The sequence below is a fragment of the Narcine bancroftii genome, chromosome 1, assembly GCF_036971445.1.
Source record: "Narcine bancroftii isolate sNarBan1 chromosome 1, sNarBan1.hap1, whole genome shotgun sequence".
Lineage (NCBI taxonomy): Eukaryota > Metazoa > Chordata > Chondrichthyes > Torpediniformes > Narcinidae > Narcine > Narcine bancroftii.
Window position 1 is genome coordinate 341,490,026 of NC_091469.1, and position 18,810 is coordinate 341,508,835.

General features: G+C 37.6%; 1 protein-coding gene across 1 annotated transcript in view; it reads right to left on the minus strand.

Moving 5' to 3' along the window:
• Positions 1-18,570, minus strand: part of LOC138749026 (sodium-dependent neutral amino acid transporter B(0)AT1-like) — a 58,392-nt gene extending 39,822 nt beyond the window's left edge. The window contains exon 1 of the mRNA XM_069910050.1: positions 18,296-18,570. Coding sequence (XP_069766151.1) covers positions 18,296-18,512 — 217 coding nt within the window. The 5' untranslated portion in view covers positions 18,513-18,570. The remainder of the gene's footprint in view (positions 1-18,295) is intronic.
• Positions 18,571-18,810: the final 240 nt, after the last annotated feature.

Below are 18,810 nucleotides of genomic sequence, written 5' to 3' on the forward strand. Positions count from 1 at the left end.
GTCCTTTGATGCCAGTCTGAAGAACGGTCTCTCAAAAAGGGCCAGTGTACCTTGGAGTGTGAGTGGGCTTATGGATCCACTCACTGTCTAATGCCGTGAACATTTCAAAAACAGTTCCTCAACTGTCCATTCCCATGCTTGCTTTGCATGGCTGGATACTTTTGTCTGGAATCTTATTATTACTTTGCCTTTCCCCAGCCCTTTACCCACCTCACTTTTTAAAGGTGGTGTTCTGACTAGCTGGTGATAAATGGTCCAGGGAGATTGGTAAAAGCAGAAATATAGAGAGGAAGAGATCACGTATTCTATTTTAATTTCAATTAATCTTGCTGAACTTGAAAATAATTATTTTGATTTGTTTCATTTTCCTTTTTCCTTCACATCTCTTTCTCTCTCTCTCACACACACACCCAATTCAAATGATCCCCTCTTTACTTTTTACTTTGTGCACTTGATTTGATATTGAATTTATTACTCTTGCATAAACATCTACATTTAGACTCAGCTCAGCTCATTAAATTGGATTGGTTAAGTAGGCACAGTAAGGTACCCTCTGGGTCCAATGCACACTAGGGTGTGCCATGATACTCAGATGTTATCAAAAGCCCATTGAAGTCCACAAGGAACTGTAACAGTGTTCACAGAAAAATACAGTCCAATGTCCATCAGAAAATATAGTGCGTTGACCTTCATTGGTCAGGGGATTGAGTTCAAGAGCTGAGAGGTAACATTGCTGCTCTATAAAACTCTGGTTAGACCACACAGGGTATTGTGTTCAGTTCTGGTCACCTCATTATAGAAAGGATGTGGAATTTCTAGAAAGTGTGCAGAAGAAATTTACTTAGATGTTGCCTGGATTAGAAAACATGTCTTAAGAGGAAAGGATGAGCAAAAAAAGAATTTGCTCTTTGGAGGGTTAGAGGATGAGAGATGACTTTATAGACGCATGAGCTTATGACAGCCATCGCCTTTAATTTAGCTAAGATGTCAGAAATATGTTTCTTAAACGGAGAATGATAGGTAGCTGGAATCCATTGCCAGAGGTGGTGGTGAAGGCTGACACAATAGGGGCATTGTCACTGTAAATGTGTGGAAAAGAAAAAGTGTATATCATGGCTATTGTGATTTATGGTGTGAAAAATAAAAAATTTAAAAAAAAAAAAAAAAGATTCGCACTTGGCTGTAAGAAAATAGGGGACTATGGACCGGGACTATGAGGAAGGGAAATCATGGAATAGGTTTATACGTGGACTGAAGGACCTGTAATGTGCAGCTCTATTTTATGTTCTATGTATTCATACATCTCTGGGTGAAGTTTGCAGATAAACTCAATAATTCACTAAATTAATTAGTTACACACATATACATACATTTTGTAGTTCAACACAACACCACAATGTGGCATCAAACACAACCCCAGTTGCTCGTTAAATCTTTTTTTTACACTAGTTGATAATAAATATTTCTGAGACATCTAAAGCATGTGCATTAATGGATAATAAGCACACATTCCTTTCAAAGGTCACCAGTGCTCCAAGGTGCTTCAAAAAGCTTTTTTTCAGTTCAGTTAAATATTTATTTTAAAGAGTCTTGTAAGTTAAAGTAGGTACCAGGGATGAATTTATATCAATTTTCACTTCTGCACATTTTAATGGAAGGATTCTGACATTTTCATAGACATTGTTCTGCAAGATGTGATAGAACTTTATGTTCACATGGATAAATTTTATCAATGGAGGGAAAAAGTGGATGTGAATGGAATTATAGAAATTAATAGCTAGAATATTTTGCAAAATATCAGAGTATCTGCTTTGGATCAAAGAAGTTCTCATTTATGGTTCAAAGTATAGAATACATGATCTAGCTCAAAGAATTCAGCTATAAATTATGTATAGACCTTGCTAAGTGGAGATGAAAAGTGTGCTTTAGGATTGAAAGGGCTTCCAAAGTTTGCAGTTACTTGTTTTGCAGAATATGGTTTCTTCAACTGCTATGTTTCCACATATAGCATTTTTTTTCAAAGGATGTGGGCTGCCTGATTCTTGGCTGCCTGAAGATAGGTAGCTGGTTGGGCCTTTATCAGCGGGCTGGAAAAGATCTGGTGTCACAAATAGGACAGACTGGACGAACATGGCAAGTTACTGCACTAAAGAATAACAGAGAACAAGATGGACTTTATAAAAATATACAGTAATAATGTGGAGAGAATCATTAGGGTTTCCATTCCAGATTTATCTCATGAGTTATCTGAATTTAAGATACTCAGCTGTCATCTGTGGCATGATTTAAACTCATGACTCTTATTGATGAGTCCATACATCTAAATTACCAATCAAATAACAAAACTACGACTTCCTAGAAACAGAACCCATTTGTTTTTTTTTTAAGGTGTAAATCATTCATAAAGAAGCAACATTTACTTGTTTTTATGTGTATGGGCCCATCATCAACTCAAGGCACACCCATGGGTTAACTGGATTGGGGAAATTCCAGTCACGCTTCATCCTAATGAATTTTATTTCCTCATTTTATTTTCCACGTATGATATCATCAATCAGTACAGCTCATTTTCAGTACTTAGCAGAAATTGGATGCAAAATTCACAACCTATTATCTTTGTAATTTACTTACAATAAAATGAGGGATGATTCATGTCTGATCTTAAAAAGATATAACGGAGATGTCATTCTTCCAGTAATAAATCACCCACTGTCCTCCTGAGGCTTTTTACTCTACAGAGAATGTCAGTCACAGACACATTCCCCACCTGATTTCAGGCCAAGCCTATACTGTTTGACCAAAGGTCTGGCTAATCTCTGGTCTCATTGACCCGGCCACAGCCCCAGCTCCTTCCCGACCTGACCGCAGCCTCAGCTCAGTCCCATCCTGACCGCAGCCCCAGCTCAGTCCCATCCTGACCGCAGCCCCAGCTCAGTCCCATCCTGACTGGAGCCCTAGCTCAGTCCCATCCTGATCACAGCCCCAGCTCAGTCCCATCCTGATCGCAGTTCCAGGTCATCCTTGAAATTACTATGATACTTAACCCTACACGATTGGATTGCTTCAGTTCACAAGGCCAAAGATCTCTTTACACCTTCTTCCTTTCTCCCATATCCTCAATCTGACCTCTTTTGCTCTATTTGCCATGGTATCTAATGTTCCCAATGGAGAGAGGCTTTTGACACCACTTCATCCATTTTTCACTGGTTGGCATGCGAATTCTGTTACTACGCAAAGTCCAACAAACAGCAGTGTATTTAACACCTCAAGAGAGTAAACTGCAATAATTATTTGTTAAGCAAGAACCACTCAATTTCTGCAAGTTCTGATTTACTCTTAGCATAACGTGTAGCACCCATTTAACACATCAGAATTGTTCAGTCCATTTTCTGGGCACATGTCATCATACTCCCTAAAAGCACTAAAGTAAGCATTCTTTGTGCAAGACAGGATAATATTAGCTTGAGGATTGATGGTGACTATGACTGAGCAATCCTGAACTAGACCCTCTGTTCACATTTTGACCAAGGACTGGTGAGCAGTATTTAAAATAAAAGCATAAAAGACAGGAACAGAGTAGGCCATCTGGCTGGTTGAGTTTGTGTTTGCTCTGCCATTAAACAAGATCATGGCTTATCTAGCAGTGGACTCAGCTCCACATACCCACCTGCTCCCCATAACCCTCAATTCTCCTACTAAGCACAAATCTATCTATCTGTGTCTTGAATCTACTTAATGAGACAGTCTGTTCTGCTTCCTTGAGCAGATAATTCCACAGATTCACTGCTTTTTGAGAGAAACAATTCCTTCTTATCTATGACTTAATTCTACTTTCCTGAATTTTAAAGTTATGTTCCCGAGTTCTGGGGGAAATGCTTTTTGGCTCATACTCAAGTTTGTCCATCTCAGTCTTAATGTAATGGATGTTTTTTTTTCTCTGGGAAAGATGCACCCAACTATTGCTGAACATTGCTTTATCCTCATTTTTCATTTCTTTGCTTTTCCAACACTTTCTGGTTATATTTTCCAATTTTAGGCATTTGCACTTGTTTATAAACCTCAAGTCAAGTTTTATCGTCACTTGATTGCACAAGTATAACCCAAGGAAACAGTGTTCCGTGATCCTAGGTGCAAAACACGCAGACACACAACCAGATATAACACATGTACAGACAAACATTACACATGCAGGACATGTCTTCATATATACAAATAAATATTGTTTTGTGAATATGAGAGTCTTGATCGATTAATGTGAGCAGTACCTTTTGTCATTCAGCATTCTCACTGCCTATGGGAAGAGTGGTGGCTCAACAGTTAATTATTTGTCTTAACATTGTTGTTTACCTAGATCTCATTCTACTGCTCTCTTAAATCATAATGGACTTTGAAAAAATCCAATCTAGAACCAAAGTTCAAGTTGATATGAACAAACCATTATTGGTCTATCAAGCCATACTCAATGCAATTCACTTGGATGTCCCAGGCTGTACCATGTGGTACAGCCATTGTTTTATTTTTTCTTCTCGTGTTTTAAAAATCTATAAACCTCAGCCTGGGTTAAAAAAACTATCTTGAATACTACTTAACTAAAAGGCAGTATTCACTTTAAAAAATGAAACAAACAGGATGTGTATGTGGGGTGGGGTGGGGAGGGGGGAAGAAAATCACGTGTTGTGAATAAAACTTTTAAAGTCTGAAGAATGAAGACAACAGGGAGATGGGGCCACCAGTTAATTTAAATTCTCCATAAATCACATGCTAATAGTGAAATTATAGAATTGGATGGGGTAGTTTCCCTCCATTTTGTTTTGTTATTCTTTGTGAGAATTATTATATCCTAATTATGATTATTAAAGATATGTTTGCTGCATTTAGTTTGCTGGATATTGTCAAAAAAGAAACTCTCCTCAAATCATTTGAAAATGCATTTATGACAATATTTAGACAGATGGGAACTGTTTACAAAGCACTAATACAAGATATAATGTTACTTGGAACAATTTTATGATTATGTGAGTTAATAATTTACTGACAAGTATTCAATAAAACAAATAGCTTTCCCAATAAATCTGTTGTGGTTTTAAAACATAATTTGAGTGTGACATCTCTGGAGGAAAAGGGAAAAACTATAAAGGATATGATAACAATGAGTTATTCATAAAATAAGGTTTTTTTTTAAATTAAACTTTATTTATTTGAAGGATCATTAGTAGTAATACTGAATACATTCCATAAAGAAAATTTTATATGAATATATTAAAAAAACTATTAAAAAAACAAAAAGTTAAATCAAATTCCCACCCAGCTTCCCACCCCATCAGCCAGCTCTCTTAAGGAGTGCCAAAAATATATACTAAGAATATATAATAAATCAAAATATATCTAAATGCATATATTCCAAATATGGTAACCACTTATTAAGAAAAAAAGAATAATTATCTTGCAGATTATATGTAATTTTTTTCCATAACAATATAAGCTTTCAATTCATGATGCCTTCGCATTATATTAATCACTATATTATCTTTCCATGTACTTGCTACACATTTTTGAGCTACAGACAATGGTAAATATACAAATGCAATTTGAAATTTATCCAACCCTAATCCCTTTAAAGGAATCATATAACCCATTAAAAAAATAGATGGATCTAATGGCAACTTAAAATTATATAATTTTTCCAAAATTAACTTAATTTCATCCCAGAATGGTTGTACATGCACACAAGACCAAACAGCATGTAAAAAAGTTCCAGTACATTCACCACATCTAAAACAAGAATCCGAATTACTAAAACCATATTTTTTCAATTTCTCTGGGTTAAATACAACTGATGTAGAAAGTTATAATGAACCATTCCATACCACACATTCGTCAATTTAGTAACACTATCATGACACGTATCTGCCCAATAGTCTTCAGGAAAAACAAAAGCTAAATAATTTTCCCATTTAAGCTTAGACTTCTCCTATTCCGGTTTATCCATATTGTCTTGTAATACTTGGTATATAACAGATATATAACACTTCCTTGGTATAGAAGAAATCAAAGACTCGAATTCCGTCAATACAGGTAAAATCATCTCTCTCCCATACATATTTTTCACCAAAGCTCGAAGTTGATAGTAAACAAATAAAGAATTATCAGCAATATCAAAATGGTCTTTCAATTGATTAAAAGAAAGAAACTGTCCTACAAAATAATCCTGTAACATTTTTATACCCTTAGAATCCCAGCTCTTTAAATGACTATTAAACATTGAAAAATAAATAAGCTGATTGTTATATAATGGAGTTAAAATTGATAATTTACCTTTTGATCCTAAAATCTTATTTTTTTAGTCCATAGCTTTAATAGATGTTTTAATATTGGTATATTATATTCCCTCAACAAATTTACATTCCATCAGAATATAAATTGATACACCTCGACTTCAGAAATATAAGCCTTCTCAACTTTAGCCCAACTTGGGGATTGGTCCAAATCCATCAGTCTACTAATAAATTTCAACTGGGCTGCTTCATAATAATTTTGAAAATGGGGTAATTGGAGCCCACCTAACACATACTTCCAAGTAAGTTTATATTATGCTACCCATGGTAATTTACTTTTCCATAAAAATTCTCTCGTGACTTTATTTAAATCCTGAAAAAAACCTTTTGAAAGAGAACACAGTATTGATTGAAATAAATATTGAATACGAGGAAAAATATTCATCTTAATACAATTAACTCTACCAATTAAAGTTAACGGAAGATCTTTCCACTTAATTAAATCTGCTTTAATCTTTTTTAATAAAGGAACATAATTTAACTTGTATAAAGATTGATACTCAGTATTTACAATTATTCCTAAGTATTTAATTTTATCAGACCATTTTAGTTTTATAATGTTTTACACTCTGAATAGTCTCCTTCTCCGACTGGCAAAATTTCACTCTTGTCCCAGTTAACTTTATATCCAGATAATGTTCTGTATTGTAATAAACATTCCCACAAATGTGGCAACGATTGTTCTGGGTTAGTTAAATATATCAAAACATCATCTTCAAATAAATTAATCTTATACTCTTCATCCATAACTCTCATCCCTCTTTTCTGTTCATTCTGCCTTATTGTTTGAGCTAATAGTTCAATAGCCAATGCAGAGAGATCTGGTGACAATGGACAGCCTTGTCGAGTTGAACGTGTCAATTTAAATGATGATGAAACTTTACCATTTGTCACCACCCTAGCTTATATAAAGCTAGAGTATATAAAGTATATAAAGCTTTAAACCAACCAATAAAAAAAGGCCAAATTTAAACTTCTCCAGTACTTTAAATAAAAATCCCATTCGACCCTATCAAAGGTTTTTTCCGCATCAAGCGCAACCACGTTGGGCTGTTGTCGATATGCATTGACCAAACTAATCAATCGAAGAATATTATCTGAAGCATTTCTATTTTTAATAAAACTTGTTTGATCAACATGTATCAATTTAGGTAAATACTTGGCAAGTCGATTTGCTATCACTTTTGCTAAAATTTTATAATCAACATTCAATAAAGAAATAGGTCTATACGAAGACACTTTCAACGGGTCTCTATCTTTTTTTGGGATTACAGTAATGAAAGCACTAGAGCAAGATTCTGGTAACCCATGCTGTTCAGTCACTTGTTGTAATACCTCCTCAAACACTGAAGATAGATCTTCATAAAAAGTTTTATAAAATTCCACCGAAAACCCGTCATCACCTGGTGACTTCCCATTGGGCATCTCCAACATAGCCGCCTTAATCTCTAATTCTGTAAACGGAGCTTCCAGATCCATAACATCCTTCTCTTCTAATGATGATTATGTTAACTTAGATAAATAAGAATCATAGAATCACTATCCTGTTTCCCCTCAGAAGTATATAATTTTTTATAAAATGAATAAAACTGGTCATTAATTTCCTGAGGTTTATAGGTAACTGTTGAATTCTTTTTTACAGCATTAATAGTCCGTGAAACCTGTTCCATCTTTTTAACTGCCATGCAAGTACCTTATGTGTCCTCTCACCCAACTCATAATAACGCTGCTTAGATCAATTAATTAAACATTCAAATTGATAAGTCTGCAATGTATTATATCGCACTTTCAGTTTAGTCAAAGCCACTTTTTTTTAAAATCTTCTGTCATTTCCTTCTGAAATTCCTTCTCCAATTCATCAATTTGCTTTTCTAATTCTAAACTTTCTACCATATACTGCTTCTTAACTTTAGTGGTATAGCTAATAATCTGTCCTCTTTAATAAGCTTTTAATGCATCCCATAACACAAAATGACTTTCTACTGAATGAGCATTCTCAAACAAAAAGAAAGTAATCTGTTCTTTAACAAAAGTAACGAACTCTGGTTTTTTCAACAACATTGTGTTAAATCTCCATCTATAAGATGAACGTACCATTTCTGAACTTACGCAAGAAAAAAATAATAAAGAATGATCTGATATAACCCTGCTTTTATATTCTGCCTGTAGTACCCTTCCTTGTAAATGTGCTGACACACAAAAAAAATCTATTCTAGAAAATGAATCATGTCGAGACGAATAAAAGGAAAAATCCTTCTCTGTAGGATTAACCCTTCTCCAAATATCCACCAAATTTAAATCCTTCATCAAGGCTCCAATTTGTATCACCTTCTTTGATTTCTTTATACTTTTTGGGGATCTATCCAACAAAGGATCCAAGACACAATTAAAATCTCCCCCAACTAAAATATTTTAATTAGCTTGAATTAATAACAAAAAATCATCTGAAATAAAACACTCATTGTCCACATTAGGTGCGTAAACATTAAGCAAAGTCCAAGATTCAGTAAAAATTTTACAATTTACCCTTAAAACCCTTCCAGCATTCCCTTCCATAGTTTGTAATTCAAAAGGCAAATTCTTATGAATTAAAATTGCTACACCCCTTGCCTTAGAATTAAATGAAGAAAAAAAAACACATGCCCAACCCAATCTCTCTTCAATTTCAAATGTTATTTTTCAGTTAAATGTGTTTCTTGTAAAAAGGTAATATCAATTTTAATTTTCTTGATATAAGCCAAAACTCGCTTTCGCTTAATCAGGTTATTTAACTCCTGAACTTTAAAAGCTGCCAATTTCAAATTAGACATCCTTATAAATTAACAATATAATCACTTACTACAAAATATCTTTCCCCTTCTAGTAACTTAAAACCACTCTCCTTTCCCTAAATATTTTTTTAAAAGAAAGTATATAAATTTTTTTTTTAATTATCCCCCCCCAAAAACAACTACCCAAAGGTAGTAATGCCCTAAACAACTGGGTGTGGTAAACCCCACTAGTGGCAGATGACTATCAAAGATTTCAGTGCTATCCACCCCCCCCCCCAGCCAGAAATACATCATTCACATCAATACAATCCAGTACTGTAAATATATTCAACCCAATGTCTCCATTCCCAATGATTGTTCCAGATCTTCAATGTCAATAAGACTTTGTGTTAAAACTTCTTTTTTTCCATTTTTCCCATTCTGCCCATTTCCATTTCCCCTCTTTTTAGGCGACAATGGCGAAACTCTTCCATGTCCTCATAAATCCGGTAATTAATTAACAAAAATTAATGCATCATGAACATTCTCAAAAAATTGAGATTGAAAATTGCCATAAAAGACTTTTAACACAGCAGGGTATCAAAATGCAAATTTATAACCCTTCCGCCACAGTTCTTCTTTAGCTGAATTAAATTCCCATCATCGCCTAATAATTTCTTGACTCAGATCTGCGTAAAAAAAATACTGTTACTTTGGATCATCATAGGAGATTGACTTTGTCGTCCCTTCTGTCCCGCCAACTGTAATATAATTTCTCTGTCCTGATAGTTCAGGCACTGAACTAAGACCGCTCTTGGTGTTTGTCCCAGTAACGGTTTCTTTCGTAACACTCTATGTGCCTTCTCCAATACTAAACCTTCTGAAAAAAACTCTTTGCCCAACACTTCGGGAATCCAATTCTTGAAATATTTTATTGGATCAGACCCTTCAGTGTCTTCTGGAAGACCCACAATTTTCACATTGTTTCTCCGACTTTGATTTTTCAATGAATCAATTTTTTTTAATAAGTCTTTCTTCTGGATTCCCCAATCCACAAACGAATCTTCCACTTTCTCTATTTTTTCCTTGTTACGTCCAACTTGAATTTTACACTCAGAAAAAGCTGTTTCAATTAAAAAAAATTTCTTGCACTGTATCCACTGATTTAATACATTTACTGACATCCCTCTTAACTGTAGATATATCTTCAGATATATTAGATATTTTAGTTGTTACATCCAGAAATCCTTGAGTCATTTGTTTAAACACATTGTCCATTTGATAGGCAATCCCTTCCAAAACTGTGCAAACAGACTCCATTCCAGATTCCAGTTCCACATTTTGAGGCCTACCTTCTCTAGACTCCACCTCCAATTGTTCCCGTGAACTGCTCGTTAAAGGTAAGTCTTCCTCTACTTCCAGCGTTGTTGGGCCCTTCCTGGTGCAGCCGCGGGTCTGCACACCCAATGGCGGCATCCCGATGTGGTCGGGATGGCACCGCTCGGGCCCTCCCCCACAGCCCACATGCGGTCCAGTAGCTTCAGACGGCAGCTTGGGCTCAAGGGCTCTTCTCTCAGCTGGGTCACCCACGCGCCCGACATCGCGAATGCGTGGATCAACTCTGGCCGAGCTTGTCACAATGCCGGCGCCATCTTGTGGAGACAAGGTCGGCGCTGGTGTAATACTCAGCCTAGCAGGAGTTCTCTGTGCCTTGGAGGTTCCAAATGACAATTCCAAGGCTTCAGTTGAACAGGTAGACTTCAATTCTTCAGCACTTTTAAAAGGTAATTTCTTCTGTAATTGAACTTTCGTTTTTTTTTTAAACATTAGTCACCATTATGACCCATTAATGGTCCCAAAAATAAAGATACAACTTTTAATCACTTAGATAAACTTTAAAGATGGGTGCTTAAAAAACTGGCTGAGGAAGGGTGGGATCGCACGTCTGCCCTCTACGCCGTCTTGCCACACCCCCCCTCCCCAATAAGAGATCTTTTGTTTTTAAATCAACCATAGAAATGGCTGGAAATACAAATAGAAAAATGATCAGATTCTGCTTGAACATTTATTTGTTTGCTTGATAGTTCGTCTATTTTGAACATGAGCAATGAATTTCAAGTTAACTGAGCATCAATTTCCCCAAAACATGGGTATGCGTGCGCGCGCACATTTCATGTGTCTAAAATGCTGCACAGATTGTTCTTAATGTTCAGCATATCGCAGGATCTGTAGACTTCTCTTTTAATGTATTATCGATCTTTGTTCAGAGATGAATTTAGTTTCAATTTTTTGAGATAATTTGTTTTTACCTCAAAAGTAAATACTCTGAAAATGCATTCAGTTCAATGTTGTTATTTGTATCAGTGCAAGAACAGGAAGAAAACAACAATGAAAATCTTTATTTACCTCAGAGATGTAACCCATAATGTTTTCAGTATAAACATCTCTTACCTGAAGATACATTAAATAGCAATATGCAGTTTTGTTCAGTTTTTTTTAAAGGGTATATACCTCTCTCACTTTTAAGTTATTTTTTTATTCATATTTTCCCATGCTTCTGATTATTGACAATGGTGGTAACTGACTTGTTGGAGTTCTGTTGAAGCAGAATAATTTACAAGGCAATAAGGATACAGAGAGGATTGTGCCACTTGAAGCCTATATGGGTTTGATGGGCAGAACAACTTCCTTCTGCATATTAGCTTTTTTTAAAATTCTATAATTAAGTCGCCTGGAGATATCTCTCTCATTTTCATGTACTCACTACAAAGCTTTTCTCTTGTCAATTAATACATTTGTGTCCTCCAATTACTAACAGTCCTGGCAGTGGGAATAGCTTCTCCTTACTTACCTATTGAACCCTTTAACAATCTGAACATCTTCACAAACTTTCTCTGCTCTATTCCCAGCTTGAGTTTGTCAGTTATTGATGCAGGGGAAAGGACTGTCTTCAAGTCATTAGGGCTAAAAACTTCACATAAAAGCATCTCTGCACTATATTCCATTTCAGAAATCCCGAGTTTCTCTCCAGATACTATTTTACCACCATCCTGCGTTACCAATGCAAAGAAGAATTGTTCCATTTATGTTGTAGATAAACTAAACACTTTAACCTTCTATATTTTGTCTATTCCAGAGTATTTCAGTAATATTTCTGTGATGGCATGTATAAAAGTTATCTAATTGAAGTCCAAGAGTGAGTGACTTACTGTCATCAGTTTATTATTTTATGTTCTTGACTTCTTTCACTATCTATCACTGAATTTTACTTTTCACAACAGCAATCTAATCTCTATTTCATATGTGAACAAGGAGAAGGTGGAGTGACTCAACAGGTCAGGCTGTATCTGATGACGTCAGGATTCTTCATTGAGACTGTCTGAATAAAGGATCCCAAGCTGAAATGGTGGAAGTCTCAATAAAGGGTCCTAACCTGAGACATTGTCTGACCCGTTTCTTTCCATGGATCCTGTCTGACCTGTTGATTTCCTCCAGTTTCTCTCTGTTCACTCAAGATTCCAACATCTCCAGTTTTAGTATCTCGCTGCATTTTTACTACCACATTCCACATCTTATTTTGGTTTCCTTGAGTGTTGAATAGTATGTACAAATTATAATTATATTCAGTACTCCATTGAATAAAATATAAATGTTCAGAATTAGTTATCTAAACACTAAAAATCATAGAAATGAAAAAGAAACCTTGAGCTAACAAATGTGTATGGTTTAATTTAATAGTCCCATCCTGGAACCTCAACATGACATTTAATTGATAACTTTGCTGATCTTCGCCCCCTTCAGCAGTCACTGTAACTTGACCAGAAATTTAATATGAACTTTGCCTGCCTAAACCATTGTATTTCATTGCATTAACAACGATGGTACAACAGAATACTGGAAACACTGGAGATTTGAGCAAAATCTGTACAGACAGGAAATCGAAGGCACTGGGCTCCATTTCTTGTACTTGTCTTCCACCTAGAAGTGTACCATTGTTGCCAAAGGATCACCAATATTTCATCCATTTAACTGAATGATTTTAAAATTGAAAAGTATTCCATCAGTTAAATGAACAACATATTCATTTAAATATTAGAAAAGAAACATCTACAGGCAGACCATTTGGAAAGCTTAGTGGATAAACTATAGGGGCATGTGCACATCTGCGAATCAAGAATGTAGCACGATTAATTCTGGTTTATATTGAAGTATGTAATTTGTTTCAGGGTAATTGAACTCAAACTCCTTTTCCTATGAAGAAGAAAAATCATTTGGGGAATTGAACGTTGGCTGAGAAACAGAAAACAGAGTTTGAATAAATAGGTGTAAAAATAAATGGTCTTTTGCAGGGTGGTTCGAGAACACAAAACAAGGAACAGAAGTTGGTAATCGGGGGACTCCCTGTCTGGTGTCTGTGGGCTGTTATTCGATTCATATTTACAATATATACAGATAACCTTGTTTAGAGTGAGGAGATAGATTAGTAGGGATACATTCCCCCCCCCCCCCTTTTTTTGTTATTAAGACAAATAAAGAGGGGGTGGTTTAACTACAGATTACTGGTCACTGAAAACAATCATGCAGAAAATGCAAGCAGTGAAGGTGGTAAATGGGCTGTGAAAATTCAAGGGACAGGAGCAAGGATGTGGGCTGTGATTATGCAAGACTAACAATGGGATGTTGCAACAGCAATGTTTAAGATACATTTAGAGAAGCGCGTGAACAAGCAGGGAATAGAGTAGGATAGATCATGTTCAGGCAGATGAGATTAGTTTAATTTGGTATAATGGTATGGATTGTATATAGTCATTGGCAGGTAAAAGCATGGGCTGTCCCACCCCCCTGATGACACTCTCCCCTGGACTCTTCCATATTGACCACGCTGCCAACGTCGATGAAGGCGACGGAAGTGGCGTCGTCAGGGGTGGAAGTGACGTCGTCGACGAGGGCTGCCGCTGCGTAGAGGACGTCATCTTGGGAATTGGGCCTCCCACCGATGACGAATACGATGCACCCATCCTGGCATCGATCACCTTGAACCAAGCCAACCCTCACCCAATCATGAACTCCATGATGAAGAGGTGAATGGGCACAAGTCAAACTGCCTCTTCGACAGTGGCAGTACCAAAAGTTTTATCCACCCCAAGGTGGCCCATAGACATTTGATCCCCATTTGGCTGATGACCGGATTGGTGTCAAAGGCGGCGAAAGACCAGCCGACTTGTATCCGGGGGTACTGTGTGACGTCTCTGACTTTTGCATTCCGATCCTCCTGGGCCTCAACTTCCAGAGTCAGTTCAGGAGTGTGACGATGGTGTTCTGGGGCCCTCCAACTGCTGCTCACCATTTGCAGCCCACAGCTTACGGGACACCCCCCCAACCGAGCACCCAGCCTCTGGCACCATCCTGCAGCCTCACCACCCTGCGGATGGCCCCTCCGTCACTATTTGCAAACCTCACCCCGGACTGTAAACTGATCACCACCAAGAGTAGGTGCTACAGCATGGAGATTTGGCATTCATCTGGGCCAAAGTTCAGCAACTCTTGGCGGAGGGGATCATAGCCCCTAGCTCTAGCCCCTAGAGGGCTCATGTCCTCGTGGTCAGAGGGGAAGGCAAGCCCCGGATGGTGATTGACTATAGTCAAACCATCAACCGCTTCACCCAGTTGGATGCGTACCCTCTACCCCGGATAGCCGACTTGGTCAAGGTCACACAATACAGTGTTTTCGACCATTGACCTCAAGTTGGGTTATCATCAACTCCCCCTTTGCCCGAGCGATTGGCTCTACATGGGCTTCGAGGCCGACAGCAAACTTTTTCACTTCCTGCGGGTGCCTTTTGGTGTTACTAATGGTGTCTCTGCTTTTCAGAGGGTTATGGATCAGATGGTGGAGGAGCACAAGCTGACGACGATGTTCCATACCTTGACAATGTCACTATCTGCGGCCATGACCAGCAGGAGCACGACGTGAACCTTGCAAAGTTCTTTTGTACGGCCAAGTCTCTCAACTTGACGTACAATAAGGACAAGTATGTGTTTAACACAGACCGTCTGGCCCTTCTCGGATGCATCGTGGCACATGGTGTCATTGCCCCGGACACCGACCGCAAAATATTTGTAACTCTATTCAAGTCCAAACATGAATTCATGCCTTCAAAAGAGGAAATAGAGCAGAAGAGTATGTCTGCTTTGTCATGATGTTTAGAACTGAATTGTTAAGAGATCATTGAAACCTTAGAACGACAGCACAAAAACAGCCCTTTGGCCTATTTAATCCATGCCTAACACTTTTTCTACCTAGCGCCATTGACCTGCACCTGGACCTCCATACCCATGCACATATCCAATTTTTTCATAAAGGTCAGAATTGAGCCCGCATTCACCACTTCAGCTGGGAGCTCATTCCACACTTTCACCACTCTTTGCATGAAGAAATTTCCCTCTAATTATCCCCTTAAATATTTAATCTTTCATCTTTAACCCATGTTATCCAATTCTCGTCTCACCAGACCTTCTTGAAAAAGGCCTGCTTGCATTTACTTGACCTAAACCCCTCATAATTTTGAAAACCTACTATTTGAAGCCAAAAAAAGCACTAACTGGCTCATTTATAAGCTTTTAATGCTTCTAACAGGGTGCTAAAACACCATTGTGAAGTAATAGCAAATTGTGCTCAAAAGGGTGATTTACTCCTTTCAAATGGCAATCTCTGTCCATTGGGAATGTCAATATTTCATAATGTGGACATGCAATTTCCTGCAGTGTATATGATCTGAGTACACTGGAGCATAGAACCTGTCCTCAGTACATTACCTAGCTCCCCCAAAGAAGCAGCAATCATTCAGAAATCTTTTTTTTTACATTACAGGTTCACGATCCTTTATCTGGAACCCTTGGGGGACAGTGTGTTCTGAATTTCAGATTTTTCCAGATTTCGGAAATCCCACGTGAATTGTATCCACCCCCACCCCTTTCCAGTCGCCCAGCCGTCTCCCCCGACCGCTGGTCCCTCGCCACCCGGATGTCTCCCCGAACCACGGTCCCTCGGCCGCCTCCCCCAACCGTGGTCCCTTGGCCACCTCCCCCAACTGCGGTCCTTCAGCCGCCTCCCCCGACCACCGGTCCCTTGGCCGCCTCCCCCAACCACCGGTCTCTTGGATGCCCGGTAGTCTCCCCCAACCGCATTCCTCGGCCGCCCGTAGTCTCCCCCAACCTCGTTCCTCGGCCGCCCGGCAGTCTACCCCAGCTGTCTCCCTCGACCGCCGGTCTCTCGGCCGCCTGACAGTCTCCACTGGTTGCTGGCCGCCCAGCAGTCTCCCCCGACCACCGGTCCATCGGCCACCTCCCTCAACTGCCGGTTCCCACTTGCCGGATTTTGGACCTTTCTGGATTTTAGATGTCCGGATAAAGGATCATGTACTTGTACCACTAAAATACCAGAGAGAATTCCAGGCAAGCATATCGAGAGTTTTGTTCAATGTAATTTTAGAACACACGTGATTCAAGTTTGTCTTCCCTTCTATTCACTGACTGCGATGTAGTGGTAGCTTGGATTAAGTTGAAAGTAACCCATATCTCTCTCTGTGAATTCCATGACCAAAGTAATCATTTGTGGCTGTGGGGCTTTTAATGTCCTAGAAGGGTCATTCAAATAGTCATTTTGGAAGGTAAATGGCAAGGTGCATCAGATCCTGTGGGCATGCCCGAGGCGATCCTGCTGGCTTTGTCTTTTCACCCCTTTCTAAATGATCAGAACACTGAAAAATAAGTATCATGTTTTATATTTATCATATTTTGAAATGGCACAGGAGGAACCAATTCAATGCATTATTGGGATGAAAAAGTAAACTGGAGCATCGGGGAGGGGGGGGGGGGTGGGGAAATGCCCATGATAACAGGAAGAACTTGTAAACTTCATGTCAGAATCAAACCTGGGTCACTGCAGCCATGAGACAGCAGAAGAATACAGAGCACCACTGTGCTGCCTGGTTCAAATATATCAAAATAATTAATTTAAAAATAGAAAGTATTCAAAATAAATTTACCCCCTGTAAATTTGTTAAAACATTTTTTTAATTTAGTAATAAGAAAAACAATGTACTATTTTTATAATGTCACTGGCCTCATTCAAATTAAATGGTCCACAATGGATCTGCCAGCCAAGAAGCTGAGAGAATTAAATATATTCCATCATCATTTGATAAATTATGGGACTTCTATTAAACTCATTTTGGAGCTCAGAGGGAAAGTGGAAGCCGAGCTACTCGCCTGATACAAACAATGTAGCTAGTTGGCTATTTCCTGTGAAACTGCAGTGTAAATATCAACGCAACTTAACCAATTACATGGCAAACTTGACTTCTAAAGTTCATTATAACATATGAAACCGAATTTCAACATGTTCAAAACTATTTCATAGACACAGTGAATAAAACAGAAGAATATTTCCTATTCGATTTTTAGAAATCAAAATATTCTTATCTCTACCTGGTGAAGAACTAAAGTGTTCATATTGAAGTTGAGTATTATCAGAATTTATTAAAATTTGGCAGGATTAGAAAATTAGAATGGTAACCTGATAATTCCAATTTATTAAAAAAATCTGTATTTGATGTTGGACAATAAAAAATTGTTTTGAGAGTCTAACTAAAAATCACAGTCATATTAGAATGCAGGATGCCAATGTAGATTCATTCTTTATTTGTAATCAAATTGTGCTTCGTAAAATAACAAACTGCCTGTGACAATATTTAAACACTGAAGGAGATTAAGTGAAAATGATTGCACCTGAAAGTCTTTCAATTATTTGGAACTTGTTAAAGTTATTTCAACAATTGCAATCCAAATGGATATCTTTGTTCAATCCAAGTAGATATCTTCGTTCAATCCAAATGGATTTCCATAAAAACCTGACTGTATATTGATGAAACCCATAGACTCTCAGATTATAATCCTATTATAAATAAACCAATGAAGAATCACATTTAATCAGACAAGTTATTGTTCTTAGATCTTATAAGAACTACTCTGACATGCATTCACTTGTCCTTGAACCCATTCTATTCTTTGAGAGATAAATATTAAATTGTACTCTAATTTCCATCTAATAATTAGATTTTTAAAGTAAGAATTATAGAAAAAAAAGTAAATATAGATTTTTCTCTTTATATCACTTGCTGATTGATAATAAACTGCTTTATTACATACCTCCTCCATGGCTTTGACAGAGATAGGGGAATCTCCACACATTTCCTAATCCCACACAAAAACCAACACATGTTAACAGGTACTGAGCTTTGTTGTCCCATTTGGGTCGATCATCCAATTCTTCTTTTTCTCTCTTCTCCAGCTCATCATAGGAAGGAATTCTATCTTCCAAACCAGAATTTGGCAAAATGAGTTTTGAGAGACTGAACTTTGGCATTATGGTTTTGAAACAGAAGTTCACGCTGTCTCACGTTGGAAGCAGAGAAGCAGAAAGGGGGTCTGAATAAAATGGAAGGCACAATTTTTAATTATGTGCTTTTATACTGAACCTTTAGCACCATCAACTGTTGGTGTATTTGCTGCAAATTGATGTGTTAGCAGAATGTTCAACCATCCTGGTAAAATTTGATAATTATTAATGCATTTTATCACCTGGAAGATTACTGTTCTGAGGTACAATTACATCAGAAGAATTCTCAATTTAGATTTATTTGATCCTGTAAGACAAAGATTGC